The sequence below is a fragment of the Ursus arctos genome, unplaced genomic scaffold (genome assembly GCF_023065955.2).
Source record: "Ursus arctos isolate Adak ecotype North America unplaced genomic scaffold, UrsArc2.0 scaffold_13, whole genome shotgun sequence".
Classification (NCBI taxonomy): domain Eukaryota; kingdom Metazoa; phylum Chordata; class Mammalia; order Carnivora; family Ursidae; genus Ursus; species Ursus arctos.
The window spans coordinates 31,084,304-31,102,860 of record NW_026622797.1 but is presented as its reverse complement, the minus strand read 5'-3'; the positions used below and the strand labels follow the sequence as shown (position 1 = coordinate 31,102,860).

Here is an 18,557-nt window from a genome sequence, read left to right as displayed (position 1 = left end):
AGGCGAAGCCTGAGCGTAAGACAGAGGCCACATCCTGGTGGCCTGTGAGCCAGGCCCACCCTGCAGATGTGTTACATTTTGTTTGGCCTTTCAAGTGTTTAAAGAAATTGTTTTTCTGAATTTTGTAGACAAAATTTTGCAATCTGGAGAATTCACACAAACATCTAAATTTCCTGTGTCTCTTGAGAAATCTCTCTGGCCACAATGGGCACAGGATCCTGCTGAGTAAATCCTCACCCCTGTTAAGAAGAGCACACAGGTCACCTGCAGGGGCCGTCTCACTCCCTGAGGGCGGTTGACTTTGTGTCCCTGCAGAAGGTGTGCTCACTGTTCCCTGGGTGAAGCCTGGAAAGTGATTCTTTGTCTTGGGATGCCTATGATCAGTATACTGATTCCATGAGTTTTGTCAGGTTCAAAGCCACTCTGGAAGTTTGAGTCTCTTTTAGAAGTTTTGACACTCATTTGACCAGTCTCTGTGGCGCAAATCTTTGTCCTTGAATCTGATTTTTGGAAACAGTTAAAGGAAAATTTGGAGCCAAGTTTGGGTAAAAAATATGTATGACTACGAAATAGTGAAAACCTGTTTCTCTTGGGTGGTTTGTAAGCTGACTCAAAGGTAATTAAAGAAAAAAAAAAGAGCTCAGTCATGTTTTGAGGGATGGCCTTTACTTCTTCCAGATGTCAGTTACCTTTCCACTAAACTTTCAAAATATCTTGTGACTCTATTTTGCATATAGGACTGACTTGGGTTTTAATTTGTTGTTGTTTGTTTATTGTCTTTACCCCCTTCAACCAGACTGAGAGCTACTTGAGAAATACATACTTTTATTCATTTCGATACGGTATACGTAGTTGTGGAGGCCAAAAGATTGAATTGAAAGGCTTATTATTGAATGAATGAATGAGTGCATGAATGAGTCAATAGAAATGGAAAGCTTCCTAAATGGACGATTTTAAAGGGAACAACACACACTTTATATCTGTTAAATATCCATCCTCAGCTTTTTAAAAAGAATATTTGTATACATTCGCGTAGTCAAAATGAATTGACAATTGTCTTTGGACTGTATAACTTTCTTTAGTCCCCAAAGTCAGTCCCTGGTGTTGCAAAGCAGTTGAAAGTCACTGGTTTCCCCTTGACAGACAAGAATCACTTCACTACACACTTGTGGTTTTTCTGATGAGGAAGGAAATGTGAAAGTTGTAGAATCAAAGGTGAATCAAAACGCCTCAAGAATTATAGCTTACTGTTCATGCCCTCGTTCAGAAATAAAGTATCAGAGTATTTCAGACTGTTAAAATGTCCAATACTGCTAACCAAGTATCAGCGTCAACCTCAGATCAGGCAACATTGACACTTGGGAGCCTTCGACACAGAATGGCTAAAGGAACTAATAAATACAGATATGAAGGCACGATCAGCGAGAAAAACCCAGAAACCACATGAAACCGTGACAACGAAGTATCCCTCATAGACGAGTGCTTTGGTTACATCAGGTATTCTGAAGGGTGGCTATTCCTTTCTCAAGGTAGAGCAGTAGTGGGTAGCAGGGCCTTGAGGGAACTCTCGCTTGCTCCTACGCAGGAGAAAAAGGTCACCTTGTCTCACCCTCGACCCCTCCGGCCTATTCGCCTGACCCACTGGAAACACAGGTCGGCCCGGCCTCCACTCTCCCGCCGTAGAGAAGCTGCCCCGGCCTCGGCTGCATCCTTCTCCTCCTCCTCCCGCTCTATTTTGGGGCCCCATGATCTCATGCCCTCTGCAGACCACACTCTGCAATTCCAGTCTAGCCCGCGCCGCGAGGCCACGCAGGGCGATTCCTGCAAGTGTTCGGAAGGTGCCCGGGGCGCGGGGAGGGGAAGGCTTTGGGGGAAGTTAAAGACGCGCCCACGTAAAGGACCCAAAATAACCGACACGCAGAGTGCCCGAAATCAGACAGGAAGCCAAATAATCCGGGGCGTTGAGTTGCTTTCCCCTCACTTCGAGCGCTGGGCGGCGGGCGCGGAGCCAAGGGTCTGGCGGCGAGGGGCGGGCGCGGCGGCGGCCGGGGCGGGGCCGGCGCGGAGCCTATTAAAGGCGCGGCGGGGCGGCGGGGCCAGAGCGCCGGGGGCCGCGATGGAGCGCGACTGCTGCGCGGGGGGTGGGAGCAGCGGCGGCGAGGGCGGCCACGTTCCCCGGGAGGACCCGGCGGGGAACGGCCGCGACCCGAGCCGCGGTCGCGCCGCCGCGGGGCCCGGGGACGGGCCGGCCGCTGAGTCCTTGCTGGCACCCATGGACGTGGGGGAGGAGCCGCCGGAGAAGGCGGCGCGCGCCCGCACGGCCAAAGACCCCAACACCTATAAGGTGCTCTCGCTGGTAGGTCCGCGGCCGGGCCCCGCGCGGGAGGGCGGGGAGGGCGGCGCCCGAGGGCTCCTGCGCTCCGCGCGCGGTCAGCACCGGGGGCCCGGAGAGAGGCAGCGTTGCTGCGGCTCCCCTTCGCCTGCACGCGCTCGCCTCTGGGCTCGCAGACGTGCTCCCCGCTCCGTTCCTGCTCATTACCGCGGGGGAGTAGTTCACGCTCATGTGTGCCACGGATGCTTCCAAGGCCCCGTTTAGGAAATCAAGCTGTTAAAATTGCGATCTTTAGAAATACCGCTTGTCCGCCAGCAGAGTACGAAGTTTTTAGAAGGGAAGAATGACTAGCCCGAAAGTTGTTGGTCTTAGGAAAGACCAACATTTTTTCCCCCTTTTAAACACTTTTTTTTTTGGGGGGGTCTACTCTGGGGGTAATATTGATGACTTTCTTTTCATTAACTGATTTCAGTCGAAAAGATTTAACAGAGTTCTTTAAGTTTGATCGGAAACTTTGGGAAATGCCTTTTCTTTTGGCTCTGCTCAGGAATTTCCTTGCAGCTGTTCAGAAATTCCATCAATATTCATGTTATGAAGATTCTTTGTCCACTTTTTTAACCGTAGGTTAAAAGATTTTTGTTGCTAGCAAACGTAACCATTATTCCTCTATTTTGTTATGACAGTTGCAAGATCCATAGTTAATTTGATGAAATATGGGGGGGGGGAGTTTCATTCCTATGATAGAAAGTGTTGGGCTCAGAGTCAGAGCCTGGATGCTTGGTTTAGTTAGTAATTGCTGAGGCCTTGTATAACTCTCCCAGACCTCAATTTCTTATTTGTTAAAATGAGGACATCACCTCCATTGCCCATTGCATAAAGAGTTATTATGAGGATCCAATGGGAACAATGTGTGTGGGGAAGTAAATTGAAAATTACAAGGAGACATAACTTTTGTTGCATTTATGGAAGTAACATCATTTACATTATGATCGAACAATGCTGTGTGGAGAGTATCTTTTCTGATATTTGAAACCTTTCATAAGCATTTCCATTTTCACTATATCTTCGGTATCTTGGAGATGTGACAATACTTCGAGGAACCAACATTCCTAGACTAAAGAGATGGTGTCATATGCTTAGTAATTAAAACTTAAGCCTAAGGTTCAAAGAATCACAAACCACGTAATGTTTGTATCTCAACATATATTTTTGCATCAGGATGAGAACTTACTTTTGGTCTTTTGAGTCACCTTTTTTGTTTCTGTTAATGGGAGACCTTTGCTTTTATAACATGATCACATAAACTATTTAGTATCTGTATTTTCAGGTGTTTAGTACACTGCTAGGTATTGAATAATTGTACATTGAATCCGTGTGTAACTCTAATGTGAAGTAATTTCTAAATGCCTATAGCCTTGGAAGGTCGCTAAATTGCCAATTGCTATATTCAGTTTTTAAATCTTTCCTCCTCATTTACTTAGAGATCCACAGTAGGTAACAGCAAGGGTCTACCTTTGAAACATGCGTTTCAGTCTTTGACACCTGCAATCAGCTGGTCAAACAGCATTCCATTGTGCTCTGATGATGTAACTCTGGGTACTGGACATGAAAGTGTCTTAGGTCTTCCTTTCACAAGTAGTACAATCATGAATATTTCTTATTCCATTAGGTGGGGTCTTTTGCTATAACACGAACCGGCAAAGAATTCTTATCTCATGTCTTTGATGAAATACTGTGGGACATGATACACCTAAACTCATTGCTATGTTTTTGAAATCTTAATTAGTAACTTAAGTGAATGTGAAACCTTTTATTCATTCTTCTTTTTCTTCCCTACTTCAATACCCTGCTTCCTCCCCCACCCCCCAAATGATGCACTTCTAAAGGGAAGGGTCTCCAGAAGGAATTTGACAATTGACATCAAAGAGTTCTGGGAGAGGTCTTCTAGAAAGGAGCTGCAATTATGGGATTCTTTTTTTCAAGTTAAACATCAACACACTTTTCATAAAGCTGAAGAAATGAATTGACTGATTGCATCCGGGGTTGGGAGTATTAGAGGCCAACCACTGATCTGGTCCTCAGCCACACAGGTTTTACCTAGCAGGAGAATTACAAGAGTTGCCTTCCAGAGAGATAATCAGTGGCAAGTGTTACATTTTTCTGAAGATACTTCAGATAAGCTTAAATGATGTGGTAATGTGAGAGTGGACGAAGAAGGGAAGATCCTGTCCTACCCTTGCTGCTCTTTAGTGTGGTGGTTGAGTCCAAGGAAAGAATTGCAGTCTCTGGTGGTTTTTGGCCCTGGGCCCTGGAAATGCTCATGCCCAGGCACTGAGCCAGACTGCAGAAAACGCAGAGGGCAAGTAGAAGTATTACTGTGTGTGTACTCCATAGATGTGTTAAATACTGGATGCCTTGCCTTAGTTTCGAATTAAATTTTGAACTGAAATTTTGACTTCCACTGAGGTTAGACTGAAGATTTATTTGAAATAATCTTTCTTATTCCCTGGTATCATTTTAAAGGGCAGAGAATTTTCAGCCACAGTGCAGCACATGTTTCCATTGACCAGTGAGTTCTAAAGCGTCATTTTGTGTTTGTGACCTGCTGTGGTGCTTATGAATACATATACCTGTGTACATTTAAAGGGCTTTATATGTGGGTGGTGCTGGTTAAAGACTACTTTCACCTGCAGTGAAAGAATTCTTTGTTAAGTGGCAGAGGTTGCTCTTATCTCTCAGAAGTTTGGGCATGAAAGTTACTAATTCGGTAAGTTTTTCTCCCCTTTTTACGACACATTGTCTTATATCCAAAATACGGTGTGGAGAACATTCAAGATAATTCTCTGCTCTTTTTTTTTTTTTTTTTTTAAAGAATGTTATCTATCTGTCTATCTATTTAGAGAGCCTGAGTGGTGGGAGGGGCAGAGGGAGAGGGGCAGAGAGAATCTCAAGCAGACTCCCCACCGAGCACAGAGCCCGATATGGGGGCTCCATCTAGCAACTCTGAGATGAGGACCTGAGCCGAAATCAAGAGTCAGATGCTTAAGGGACAGCCACTAGGTGCCCCTAATTCTCTGCTGACACTCAGTGTCGGCTTTTGGTTGAATGAATGAATGCGCTGCATTTTTACTCAGACCATGGTGACACTGTGCCTTGGAAAAGGGCAAGATGGGAAGACTGACTACACGACCACAGACCCATATGAGCAGTTGAAAGTCAGGAGTCTAAATGTAGATGCGCTGATGGAGACAGTGCTTGGGTAGAGGTCAGGTGTAAGATCAAAACTGGGAGATCGTTTCATTAGGGCCTCGGGAGACGGAAGAGGCCGTGAGGGAGCTGTACACAGAAGGTCCCAGCCCAGGTCAGAGGGCCGTAGGATAGGCCACCAAGGCCCTCGTGATCGCATGGATTCAGATGCCGGATCTAACACCCGCCATCCTCTCAGGTACCAACGACCCAAGTGTGGCCGTTGGCTGCGCACAGGTTAGGTCGTCCCGCAGGTGCCAACGCGAGTCTGCCTCCCTTTGTATCGAGGCCTCTTCGGTGTTGGTGACTTTGCTCTCATACCCCACATTCAGTCTTCGTGGCTTTTGCAGGGTCCTGTTTTCTTCAGCATTGCTTCCAGTTACTTCCTCTCTGCTTTGAGTCCCATTCTGGTCTCCCTCTCACCATTGATACCTCAGCAGTTCCTGCTCCCTGGATACACAGCCATCCTTTCAGCATTTTCTTTATTCCCTCGCCTTCCGCTTGTTCAGTTCACTCTGAACCTGCCTCCATTATTCCTCACTGTGAAGAGAATCCCTGATGGCCGTGTTGAGAGGCCTTATGCGTTCTGTAATAAAGCACTGAGGACCATTGATCCGTTTGGATAGTTGCAGAAATTTTTATCTATCGCATTCTCATCTTCCTCCAGCTTACTTTTTTTCGGATACCAACAGTGAAGGTAAACGAAAATAATTTTATATTCAGAATGAGTTTGATAATCTCATTGCAAAATAGCCCTGTGACTTCTAACTACTAGCAAATGTGTTTCATCTGTATTATGGGCATTTTGGACAAGTTAAAGAACTTAATTGTGATTCATAATTTTTTTTTTTTTGGTAGAAGGAGAGGCATTTCATATTTCAAATGATTTACGAACATAAAAGCTTTTGGAATACAACCTGTAGTTAGAGATCTGCCTTTGGTTAAAATAAACATGCCTTTATCAACTAGGAAATATCTCCAAATAACAGAAGGCAAACAAGAAACCTTTTAGCAAATGAGTTGAAGGCAGAACATAGATTACTCTTTTAAGCCTGAGTCCTATGTAGCAAGAATTGATTTTCAGAAAGCTGACTCAAATAAAAGCCCTTTGGCATCAAATACAATCTAAGTTACGTATTTACCACGGAAATAAAGTATAATAATATATTTAAAAGGGCTTTTCAAAAGAGTGACCAGAATGTTCAGCTACATATTAACTAGAAAACGCTATTTCCTGAGTATTTTAGTTATTCGAGGTTTATTATATGAATTAACACCTATAATAATCTTTATTTTATCCTCCTTCATTTTTAGTTTTTCTTAAGATTATTTATTTTAGGTGGGGGGAGAATCTCAAGCAGATTCCCCACTGAGCAGGGAGCCTGACACAGGGCTTGATCTCTGGACCCTGAGATCATGACCTGAGCTGAAACCAAGAGTCGGATGCGTAACTGACAGAGCCACCTAGGTGTCCCTCACTTTTAGTTTTTATTTTTTTAAATTTTTATTATTTTATTTTATTTTCTTTTTTTAGAGAGAGAGAGAAAGGGAGGGGCAGAGGGAGAGGGAGGGAGAGAATCTCAAGCAGACTCCACACTCAGCGTGGAGCCCAACATGGGGCTGATCTCACAACCCTGAGATCGTGACCTGAGCCGAAATCAAGGGTGGGGCACTTAACTCTCTGAAACACCCAGGCGCCCCTACTTATAGTTTTTAGAATAAGGTTTGGTAGAAATGTAGGTGATAAAAGTTTAGATGATGATTATTATTCACAAAGCACTTTGCAGTTTTAGAAAGCATTTTTCCATATATTCTTGATCGATCCTCAACATGTCAGCAACCCTGGAACAGGAAAGTAGTATGGTGACAGTCAGTCCTAGTTTACAGATTAGGAAGCAGGCTCACAGGGGTGCAATCAGGTTTCTCAAACTGCAGCGTGCTTAGGAAAACAGCCGGAAACTCTTAAGGACAACAGATTGCTGGGCTCCCTTCCCAGAGGCTGTGGTGTAGAAGGCTTGAAATTGTTATGGGCTAAATGTTTGTGTCCTTCCCAAATTCACACGGTGAAGTCGTAACTCTCCAATGAGATGATACTTGGGACGGGGGCCTATGGGAGGTGATTAGACGGCAATGAGGTCAGGAGGGTGGGGCTGTCATGATGGGATTAGTAGCCTTACAGGAAAGGGAAGGAGAGGAGGTGGAGCGGTCTCTTTCCCTCCCCTCTGCCCCTCTCCACCACACCTGAGAAAAGGTCCTGTGAAGACATCTTGAAAGACAGAAGCCAGGAAGAAGAGTCTTCACCTTTGACTTGCCAGCTTTTAGGACTGTGAGAATTTCTGTGGTTTAAGCCACTAAAGTCTGTGACATTTTGTCATAGCGTTTGAGCAGACTAAGATAGGAATGGACCCAAAGAATCTGCATAATATATTAAGTACCTCAAGGTATTCAGGTGTAAGTGGTTCATTTACTCTGCTTCTAGAAACAGTGGGTTAAATTTACAGGTGAAATTTGGGAGTAGAAAACTTTGATAACCAAAAGACTTTTAACGACAGATTGGCATCCCATTCGTTTGCCTTTTTATCAGTGTGGTGTCAGTGATCACGTGTCCTCTGAGCTTCCAGTGTACGGATTTGGGGGGAAACGGTTTCCATTTGTGGATGGATCCTTTTCTCACCGTATCTTAGGATTTTACACAGATTTAGGTGGCAAACATTCTATCACAGGTGTGGTTTGAGGTCCTTCAAGAGCATGGTTTTCAGGACCTATTTCAGAGAAAGGAGCTTGTTCCTAAAGTTGATTTCTCTCCCTTGAAAAGCTTTGTGACGTTCGCAAGCATCTGGGACCTTTGGTCCGTCATGGAGAGAGAGACGTGGCAAGGAACTCAAGTAGTTTTTATGGAGCTGTTGTGCAGCGATATAAATATAATTGTCATTATGACATTTTTCCACATAGAGTCTCCTGTTGCTCCAGACCTTTATTTTGAATAAATATGTTATAATCAAAAGACAACACAGGTAGAACAAAGTTTCAAAAGCCAAACTGTTTCAGGCAGTAGCTTTCAAAGTGTGGTGTGTGGGTCCCTAGGGTGTCCCTAAGTTAAGGCTTTCCAGGGGACCATGGATTCCAAACGATTTTAACAACAATAGCATGATGTCATTTGCCCTCTTCACTGTGTTGACATTTACGCTGATGGTGTTAAAGCAATGGCAGGTGCGGCTGCTGTCGCCTTAGCAGGAATCCAGGCACTGGGTGGCCCCAGTTGGAGGAGTAGTCATGCTCTTGCGATTACACGAAAAAGAAGTCTGTTTCGCTTAAAAGAATGTACTAGATGAAGCAGTGAAAATGTCTTCGATGAGGCAGATTTTATTAAATCTCAACCCTAAGTGACCTGTCTCCTTAGTAGGTGTGAAATGGAAAGGACACATCCACACGTCTGCTGGATAATGAAGAACTGTGGTTTTCTGGAGGGAAGACGGATTGAGTTGTGAGCGGAACTAGCTGCTCCCCGCCCCCCCAACACCATTTTTATTTGAAAGAAAAACTGATACACTGTTATTCAGATGTTCATATCTGACACACATTTCTCAAAATGCATAATGTGAGCTTGTCACTTCGCAGAAAACCAATAAAGGTACCTGTTGCCTATGATAAAATCCAATCTTTCCAGCAAAAATCAGAATTTTGGAGAACCTTGTATCTGTATGATTGATAGCTTCCCAATTTTTAAAGACTTTCTGAAGAAGGACACCTGGGTGGCTCAGTCAGTTAAGCATCTGCCTTCGGCTCAGGTCATGGTCCTGGGGTCCAGTCCCGCATCAGGCTCCCTGCTCAGTGGAGAGCCTGCCTCTTCCTCTCCCTCTCCCTCTGCTGCTCCCCCTGCTTGTGCTCTCTCATTCTCTCCCTTGAATAAATAAAACCTTAAAAAAAAAAAAAGACTTCTGAAGAAATTGATGGAAATAGTAAGGAGTGGGGTTTTTTTCTGTAAGGTATAAGACGTTGTGTCAACATTTGGAAGAACTACATAACTCAGTAAACTAATATTTTCCAAGGGACCAGTGGAGGATTTACAAAACTATGAATGGGTGTAAGTTTCATTCAAAGTGCAAATAGACTAATGGGTTTTAATGTAACAGTATGAAAAATGTATTAAAATTGTCTCAAGGTTCATGTTGCATTTTGCCTTTAAGAAATTACCACTTGTAGAATTTTGATGTGGTTTTAAAGAATGTCCACAGTTGTCCGAAAAGGCTTCTTAGGGTTTTCTGTAAGACTATAAAGGAATTCTGAGCCCAAAGGTTTTAAGAATATTGGCTTTATGGGGCGCCTGGGTGGCACAGCGGTTAAGCATCTGCCTTCGGCTCAGGGTGTGATCCCGGCGTTATGGGATCGAGCCCCATATCAGGCTCTTCCGCTGTGAGCCTGCTTCTTCCTCTCCCACTCCCCCTGCTTGTGTTCCCTCTCTCGCTGGCTGTCTCTATCTCTGTCGAATAAATAATAAAATCTTTAAAAAAAAAAAAAAAGAATATCGGCTTTAAGGAAAGGTGTACGTTCAATACTATTTTAAGAATTGAGGGGCTCTGGGGTGTTGCGGTAAGTTAAGCCCCTGCCTTTGGCTCAGGTCATGATTCCAGGGTCCTGGGATCGAGCCCCGCATCAGACTCCCTGCTCAGTGGGGAGTTTGCTTCTCCCTCTCCCTCTGCCTGCTGCTCCCCCTGCTTGTGCTCTTTCTGTCAAATAAATAAATAAAATCTTAAAAAAAAAAGAGAGATTTAGACATATGAAAAGAATCAGCTAGTTATGACTTACTGTATCTTTATATAAGGTCCTTGCTAGATTTCAAAATACTCCTACATCTGCTACCTCTTCTGGTCTAAACCACAGCTCTGCCATTATCTCCATGTTGGAGATGAAAAATCATGGCGCAGAGAAATTTGGGAGACTTTCTAAGAATTTCTAATAATTCTCTTAATTTTAGTCCTGTAGCTTATTGACAAATAGTTTTGAAGTCAGGCAGATTTGGGTTTAAATCCTGGAACTGTTATTAACTGTTTGAATGTAGGCAAGTAACTTAAGTTTCCGGACTGTCAGCTTCCACAACAATAAAATGGAGACGATCAAATCATACTGGCTGTTTTAAGGGGAATTAAATTAGACAGCATATACAAAGTGGCACACAAAATGTGCCCTCGTTTTTCTTTGGATTACTGGTAAGCTTCGGTGTGACTGAATTTCTTATTTTTCCTCACTCAGACGGCATTTACATCCTTGCTACCCAAAGTATAGTCCGCAGATTGGAATATCAGCGTCACCTCCTTGGCACTTGTACAAAATGCGGAATCTTGGGCCCCCCTCCAGACCTACCAAGCCAGAATCTGCATTTGTGCAGATCCCCCGGGATTTGTTCACACATTAAAGTTTGAGGAGCAGTGCTTTTAAGGATGATGAAGTGGTATGGAGGGCACACCAGCCCGAATTTCTCTAGCCGGGGGTGCTCTTTTACCTTCGTGCTCCCGCAGACTTCATACATGATGCTGTGCTTAAGAAAAAATTACTAAATGTTCTCTAATGACCTCAACTGTGTTGGCTTTGGGTTGAAATGGTACAACTGCTGGGTTGCCTTTGGCCCCTTCTTTCCTTGGACCTCAGGGTGCCTTGATTAAAGTAGCCATTGCCTTCGCTGTGCATAGAGGACATAACATACACCGTCTCTCACCCCCCCTTCACGTGTACAGTTTCCGTGTCCCAGGAGCCGACCTGTGCTCTCATTTCCTCCTTGCACTTTAACTGCCTCTTCCTTACTCTGCCCTGGCTTGTCCTCTAATTGCCCTTGATTGCTCTCAGCAGTGCCTATCTTCTGCCTTTGCTGATCTGATAACGCTCAGATGTTCCTTCCAATTCAGGCATCCATCTATCAAAGTATCAAGCAGATTTCACTTTTACATTTCACCATCAAATACAGCTCTTCAAGTCTTCTTTCCACGGCCCATACCTTCTCAACAATCAACAGTACACTTGACACAAAACCAAAACAAAGAAATCTTGGCCCAGGGCTTTGACAGGTGGCGTTGAATCACTTTCAATGTCCTTGGCACAGAGTTTATTCCATAATACTTCATCATCCAAACACATTGGTTGCCTACAGAGTGCCACCCAGCATTACCGAGATTAGAATCTTCTGGAGACGAGGAAACAGGTGAATGAAGTATATTCAGGTGGGAAGGGTGTGGTTAGCATTATGAATACTATGTGGATCCTGTCTCTTTTAATTAAGAGAACTACAGAACAGCTCTACTTGTACGCTAAAATGCCTTACCGATCAGCTCCAAAGAAGTAAATATGAGGAATGTTGATATATATATAAAAGCATTTATACATTTGTCACCTCCTGGAAACTTTTAAAGGAAAAGAGAACGTTGATTTTTCCAGGATGATTCAAGCACGTCTTAAGAGACGGGCACGGAAAGAGTGAAACTTGGAGTCACAAGAACTAGTTGCTGTGTGACCTTTGGACATTTGCTTTCCTTCTCTGACTTTCACTTTCTTTAACCACAATACAAGGGTTTTGGATTAGGTGGCGAGAGCTTAGAGTATTTCCGCCTTGTTATAAAAGTACTACATAGTACAGAAGGTTCCGAAAATGTGGGAAAGTATAAGGAAGAAAATAAAGGTTGCGTTCTTCTTATCTGCTCTTAATAGTTGTTTGTTTGTTTGTTTTTGTTTTCTACCTCAGGACCTCTCCGTGTGTGTATCACTTTTTTAACAAAAATGGGATCATACTACAGATACTGCTCCATTTCCTTTTTTTAAATTTATATTCCATTATTAGGTTTTGTTATTGCTAGACAGCTTTTGAACCTTTCAGCAATAGGGTTTCGAGACTTTTATTTTACTAGTTCACCCGGTAATCTTTGAAAGCATCCTGCTCATACCTCAGACTTAGTCCCTAAGAATTAAAAAAAAATGTTTAGAACACTTTTTTGTTTTTGTTTGTTTTATTCACTCCTCAGCTCCACCTCCACGGCTCAGGTCTCTTTCTTATGGTGGAATGATTAGTTTTCCTAAACATAACGCACAAGGGGAAATGCGTACCCCTAATCCCAATCTTTCTGCGCATTTCTCATTACTTCAGTAACAGTGTTACCAGGTGGGGGCTGGGCGTGAAGAGCTGCATCCATTCATAGCAGTCCTGGAGGTCTGGACAAGTATGTGTGGCCACTGATCGATTTGTCAGGCGCTTGGACTAGACTCTTGTGCGTGGTAAGAGCTGTGGAAGTATTTGGTGATTTTATACGTGCCTTTATGGAAGTGCCTGTCAGACTTGATGTGAAGCACTCTTCCTCCTTGGATTGGCACAATTGTGTGATAGAAGAGGGAGTGCACTGCTGGCTGGTAAATCCGGTCTGGAAGGCACAGGGGAGCGGGACTCTGTGTCCCTTCTGTAGTATATGGGTCATGCGTATGTTGTATGCCTAACTTGGACTTAGATCTTTGAAGGACTTACATAATTTTCACCTTCAGCTCTTATGGGACTGTGCCAATGGAGAGTCCCCCAAGATCTCAAGATGCCTGTTTGACAGGGTCCCAGCTCTTCCGAAACATACCTTCCATTTTAGTCAGCTCAGACTTGTACTGTTTTCCAGATACACTTTGTATTGATTATTTCTGTTTTCTACCCCAAGAGTGATTTTTTTTTTTTTTAAACCTCCCTTTTTCTTACCTGACTCCAGGCACTCCCTGGGATCCAACTCCGTTTCTCCTTTCACAGGGAAACATTCCTTAGCTGCCCTTTGGCTCCATCTCCCCTGTCCCTGAAGTGCTCCGTTGCTACTTAATCATATAAGAGGCCATAGAATTTAGCGGTTAAGGGCCAGATTGCTGGAGTTGAAACTCACCATTGTCAGTAACTGCTGTGTGCCCTTAGGCAAGTCCCTTAGCTTCTCTGTGCCTTAGTCTCCTCACCTGTAAAATAGGGATAAAAACAGTAGCTAGCTACCTCATAGGTTTAAGAATTAAATGAATTAATATACATAAACTAATGAGACAAATGCCCTAGAGAGTATAGATGTTAGATTAGGATTGATTGTGATTGTTAGGGTGGGTAATTTATTTAATCTAGTATTTTGGGTTCCTACTGTGTGAGCAGTCTCCTGCAGGAAGCTGGGGTTAGTTATCAAGGAATCTGTAAGATTGTTTCAGGTTGCAGCAGTGATAAGAGCTGCCTCAAAGCCTTTCCCAGGGCCAGGAGGGAGAGCCCTGAGGGGGAGGTGGCTTAGTTATAGAGGTTGAAGGTGTCCTGGGGGAATGACTGGTGAGCAGAAGAGGCTTCTGAAGGGGGGTGGCTCCAAGTACAAGGCCCTAGGATAGCAGGGGGTGTGGTCCATCCCTGAAGTGGGAGGAGACCAGGGCGGCTGATAAGCAGAGCTGTGTGAGGGGGACGGCTGGAAAGGGGGTCTGGAGCCAGGTCCAGGCAGGGCCTTGCAGACTGCCAGGTGCATTTTGCTTTTTGTCTTAAGAGCAATTGGAAATCAGTGAAGTAATTTTCTGTTTGTTTTTATTTCTATTTTCATCCTTAGTGACAAAATCTGATTTGCATTTTGGGAAGATCATTTTAGCTTTATTGGTAGTGATGAGGGAGCAGAAGGCCCGCTGAGGGCAACGCACAAGCTGACACCCCACAGCCCCTGTCCCCTAACGTGGGATCTGTGTGACATTCCTCAGACACTCCTGGCTGCCCTAAGACGAAGGGGAAGGAAAAAAAAAAACAAACAAAAAACCAGTGGTTAACTAATAGAGATCACAGTTCTGCAAGAACTGAGCCTCTGTCAGTTTAAAAAATGTCAGTGATTTATAAGAAAAAATCCATTCTTATCAATAACCTGACTTCCAGAAGGAAACTCCCAACTATCTTCACGTCAGTGCTTTACTAGAGGGAAAAACAACCTTAACTTGACAATGGCAAGGCCTCCAATATCTTGTAGGTTCCCTTCAGCATACAAAAGTTCTTCTGAAAACCTTCCTTTTCCTTCCTTCTCCTAGCTCCCAAGTTTATAACAGGTCACCCTCACAACCCCGGTGCGGCAGCTCTTTATCCCACGGGCCCTGCCCCCGTGCTTGAATAAAACCACCATGTTCCACCAAAGATGTCTCAAGAATTCAGTGATCGGCTGCAGACCTCAGCCCCTAACTCCAGCTCACCTACATTCCAAACCTACATCAGTAGGAAGACATTAAAGAACATGGCGGCCAAAGAAAGAATGTGCTTTTCCTTTTTCACTTGGCTGTTTCATAACTACTTTCTCTTTTCTATAAGATTGTAAGCTCCACAAGTAGCTATTTAAATTAAAATTTACATTAATTAAGGTTAAATAAAAAAGAATTCAGTTCCGCAGTCACACCAGCCACTTTTCAAGTGTTCCACAGCTAAGAACTAGTCCCTACCAGACTGGGCAATGGAGGCAGATAGAAAATTAGCATCTTACAAACTTCTGCTGCTAGAAGGTTGTGATATCATAGGGTTTTTTTTACTTTTATAGTTCTTCCAGCAAGTACTAATGAACATGTACATAGAACAGATGTTCTTTGTTCAAGAAACGTTTGTTGGAACAAAAGACATTACTCAAACGGTTTACTTTGTGAACGTTATTACAAATGTAATTTTAGGATTTTTTTTTTATCCAAATGATTGAGTGTAATTAAGTTGACTTAAGCCTAAATATACACATTAAAGGGTGACACATTTCTAAAATTATGCTCCCTCCTAAGTTATAAACCCATGTATCCCTTACCAGTTTTTAAGTTGCGTCTTTAAGTTTCCACTGTAATTGTGACGGAGTAACCGAGGTGTTATCTCCTTGTTTTTCCCATTTCCCGTCCTTGGGAAGAATTGCCAGGAATCCTCTGTATAGTTTTCTTTTTTTTTGTTGTCTATTACCCCTCCCCCGCCCCACCCATCTTTCAAGAATAAATGCAAGTTGCTCTGGTTATTATGGTGCAGAAATCATTTGGGGTGGTAGGGTAGACAGAACCAAATCACATGAACTTAACTGAGCACAATGTCCTTTCTCTACCTTTTGTGTTTTATCTCTGACCTACCGGCTGCGAAGGCAAGATACCTTCCTAGGCAAGAAGAACTGTCTTTTGGATAAAATGCGTAGTTCCTTACCTTTTAGCCCATCTGTTTTGTCCTTAGCCTGAGGGTAGAAAGGGCTGTCCTGTCCCATAAATGAACTACTTTTCTTCTCTTTTCTATCTCTTGAGCTTCACTTAAAACATTTTTTTTCTAAAATCATTTAATAGTACTTTTAATTTAATGACTCATCTTTCTTGATTGTCGCTTCAAAAGAAACAAGCCATTTTCAGGATTATTTTGGCAGTGATTTTTTTTTTCCCTTGAAATCCAGCCGAAGCAAGGTTTAATTAAAATATGTATTTTTTTTTTTTTTTTGTATCTGGGAGATAGAGAATTAAAAACAAATGAATCCTCAAAATGGAAATTTCTTTGCCTATATTCAGTTTAGTTTAGATTATGGCTTTAGATTATGCCTTGGGGGTGTGTGTGTGTGAGAGAGAGAGAGAGAGAGAGAGATCCCTTGCTGTATGGGCCAGCGTCCAATCAGAAAAAGAAAGGCTATACTTGGTATTTTCATCAAGAGCATTTAATACAAGAAACAAGTTGCACAGCTGTTGGAAGGACTGAGAGCCAAACGGGCTGGTGTGGCAATGAGGCAGCCCACGAAGGGTAACAAAGAACCTGCTCCCACCTTGAGGGCAGGAGGGGCCAAGGGAAAGGTTGGTGAAAACAGAGCTGAGATGATTAACAATTAACATTACTGTGATGCATCTGTCACAACCAATGAACCCATATTGATACCGCCTATTAACTCCTAGTTCCTTAGTTTTCCCCTGATGCCCTTTCTGTTTGTTGGTTGTTCCCATATCGCATCCAGGAATCCCACATTGGGTTCAGCTGTCCAATCTCTGTAAGTTCCTCTTGGCTGTGTTTCTCAGGCTTTTCTTGTTTTGGATGACCTTGACCATTTTGAGGAATACTGCTCATGTATTTTGTGGAATGTCCTGCAATTGGGATTTGTCTGACGTTTTTCTCACGATTAGAGTGGGAATGTTCCCTTTTGGGAGCCAGACCACTGAGGTAGTGTTTTTCCGTGTTCTTCACTAGGGATACTCTTTTTAGTACTTTTCCATCTTGTACTCTGGAATCCCAGCCAACACTTCTGTTAGAGTCGGGTATGTTCTACCTTGAGGATGGAGTATCTACATGAATTAGTTGGAATTCTTCTGTGTGGGAGATGCGTCCGTTCGGCCCCACTTCTTAGTTATTCAGTCATTTATTTATTTCCGTTTGTACTTACCGATACGTCTTTTATACTTTGGGCTATAATCCAAAAATATGGGTTTTTTTGTATTTTTGCTCAGATTGTTCTGGCTTTGGCCATTGGGAGTTGGCGCCTGTGTCCCTTTGACCTACCCTATCACTGTGTGTGTGTGTGTGTGTGCGCTTAACACTTTCTTTCTGGTACTACAAAATGTTTCAGACTTTCAGGCTCATCTTGTCCTATTTTTTTCCTCCTAAACGTTTACTAATATTGTTTTCTTTATAGATTAACGGGTTTTTAAAATTAAATTATAGTTGGCTTTTTTAAAAATTGAAGTATAGTTGGCAAAAAAAGTTGCTTTAATTTCAAAATATTGAGGTTACAATGTTGTGAAATGGAGATGTTCATACACTGGATAATTGGGTTGTAATTTTTTTATTTGAAGTATAATTGGCATATAACTTTATATTAGTTTCGGTTGTACAACGTAATGATTGAATATATGTGTGTATTGCAAAGTGATTACCACAGTAAGTCTAGTTAACATCCATCATCGCACATAGTTACAGATTTTTTTGTCTTGTGATGAGAACTTTTAAGATGTACTCTTAACAACTTTCAAATATGTAACAGTATTTGTAATTATAGTTACCATTCTGTATATTAATTACATCCCCAGGACTTATTTATTTTATAACTGAAAGTTTATACTTTTTGACATCCCTCCCGTCATTGTGTGTGTGTGTGTGTGTGTGTGTGTGTGTGTGTGTTTAGCACTTCATTTACTTTCTGGTACTGCAAGATGTTTTCAGCCTCATCTTGTTCTCTTTTTTCCCCCTAAGTGTTTACTAATTTTCTTGATACTCATAACCAAAAGTCTGCTTTCCACTTGAAAATTAGGAGTGGACTTACAGAAATGTTTGTGTCTAAATTCTCTTTGTCTATAACAAAGGAAGCAAGGCATACAACACATCACTCACATCCCCGTGTCGCTATGTGGAGTATTTTCCAGGCATTTCCCTTCAGTGAAGGGATGAAGAACCAGACCATTCCCTCTGAATGAAGCTGAATCAGTTAAGCAGAATTAATTCTTACATTCCTCCATTCATCATTTTACCTTGGGAATGACGTAGGCACTAAATCTTGGGAGAAAGAAAAGTAAGCATGTTCTCTCCTGTGCCCAGAGAGCCATACCAGTTGGTCCTGCCAGCTTGATAAATTCCTCTCTGCTCAGTATTTGGTCATCAGTTTTATAGATTCAAAACCCTCTCGTGGTATTTGATGGGTCAGGAATGTGGGGGAAGCTTGGCAGGACAGACGTGGCTCAGGGTCTGTCATGTGATTGTAGTCAGGTAGTAGCTGGAGTTGCATCTCGCTCCCGCCTCATGTAGTTCCAGAACCTTCCCATGTGATCTAGATCTATGCATTGGATAATTTGGACTTACAGCATGATAGCTTCAGAGTAGACAGCTTACATGGGGGCTGAAGGCTTTAAGAGTAAGCATTTCTTTTTTTTTTTTTTTTAAGATTTTATTTATTTATTTGACAGAGACAGATAGCCAGCGAGAGAGGGAACACAAGCAGGGGGAGTGGGAGAGGAAGAAGCAGGCTCACAGTGGAGGAGCCTGATGTGGGGCTCCATCCCA

General features: G+C 43.0%; 1 protein-coding gene across 2 annotated transcripts in view; it reads left to right on the top strand.

The window, feature by feature from the left end:
• Positions 1-2,114: 2,114 nt before the first annotated feature.
• Positions 2,115-18,557, top strand: part of ENPP1 (ectonucleotide pyrophosphatase/phosphodiesterase 1) — a 70,583-nt gene continuing 54,140 nt past the window's right edge. For both annotated transcript variants that reach the window (XM_026504809.4, XM_057311039.1), the window contains exon 1: positions 2,115-2,356. In XM_026504809.4, the coding sequence (XP_026360594.2) occupies positions 2,117-2,356 (240 nt within the window). In that variant the 5' untranslated portion in view covers positions 2,115-2,116. The remainder of the gene's footprint in view (positions 2,357-18,557) is intronic.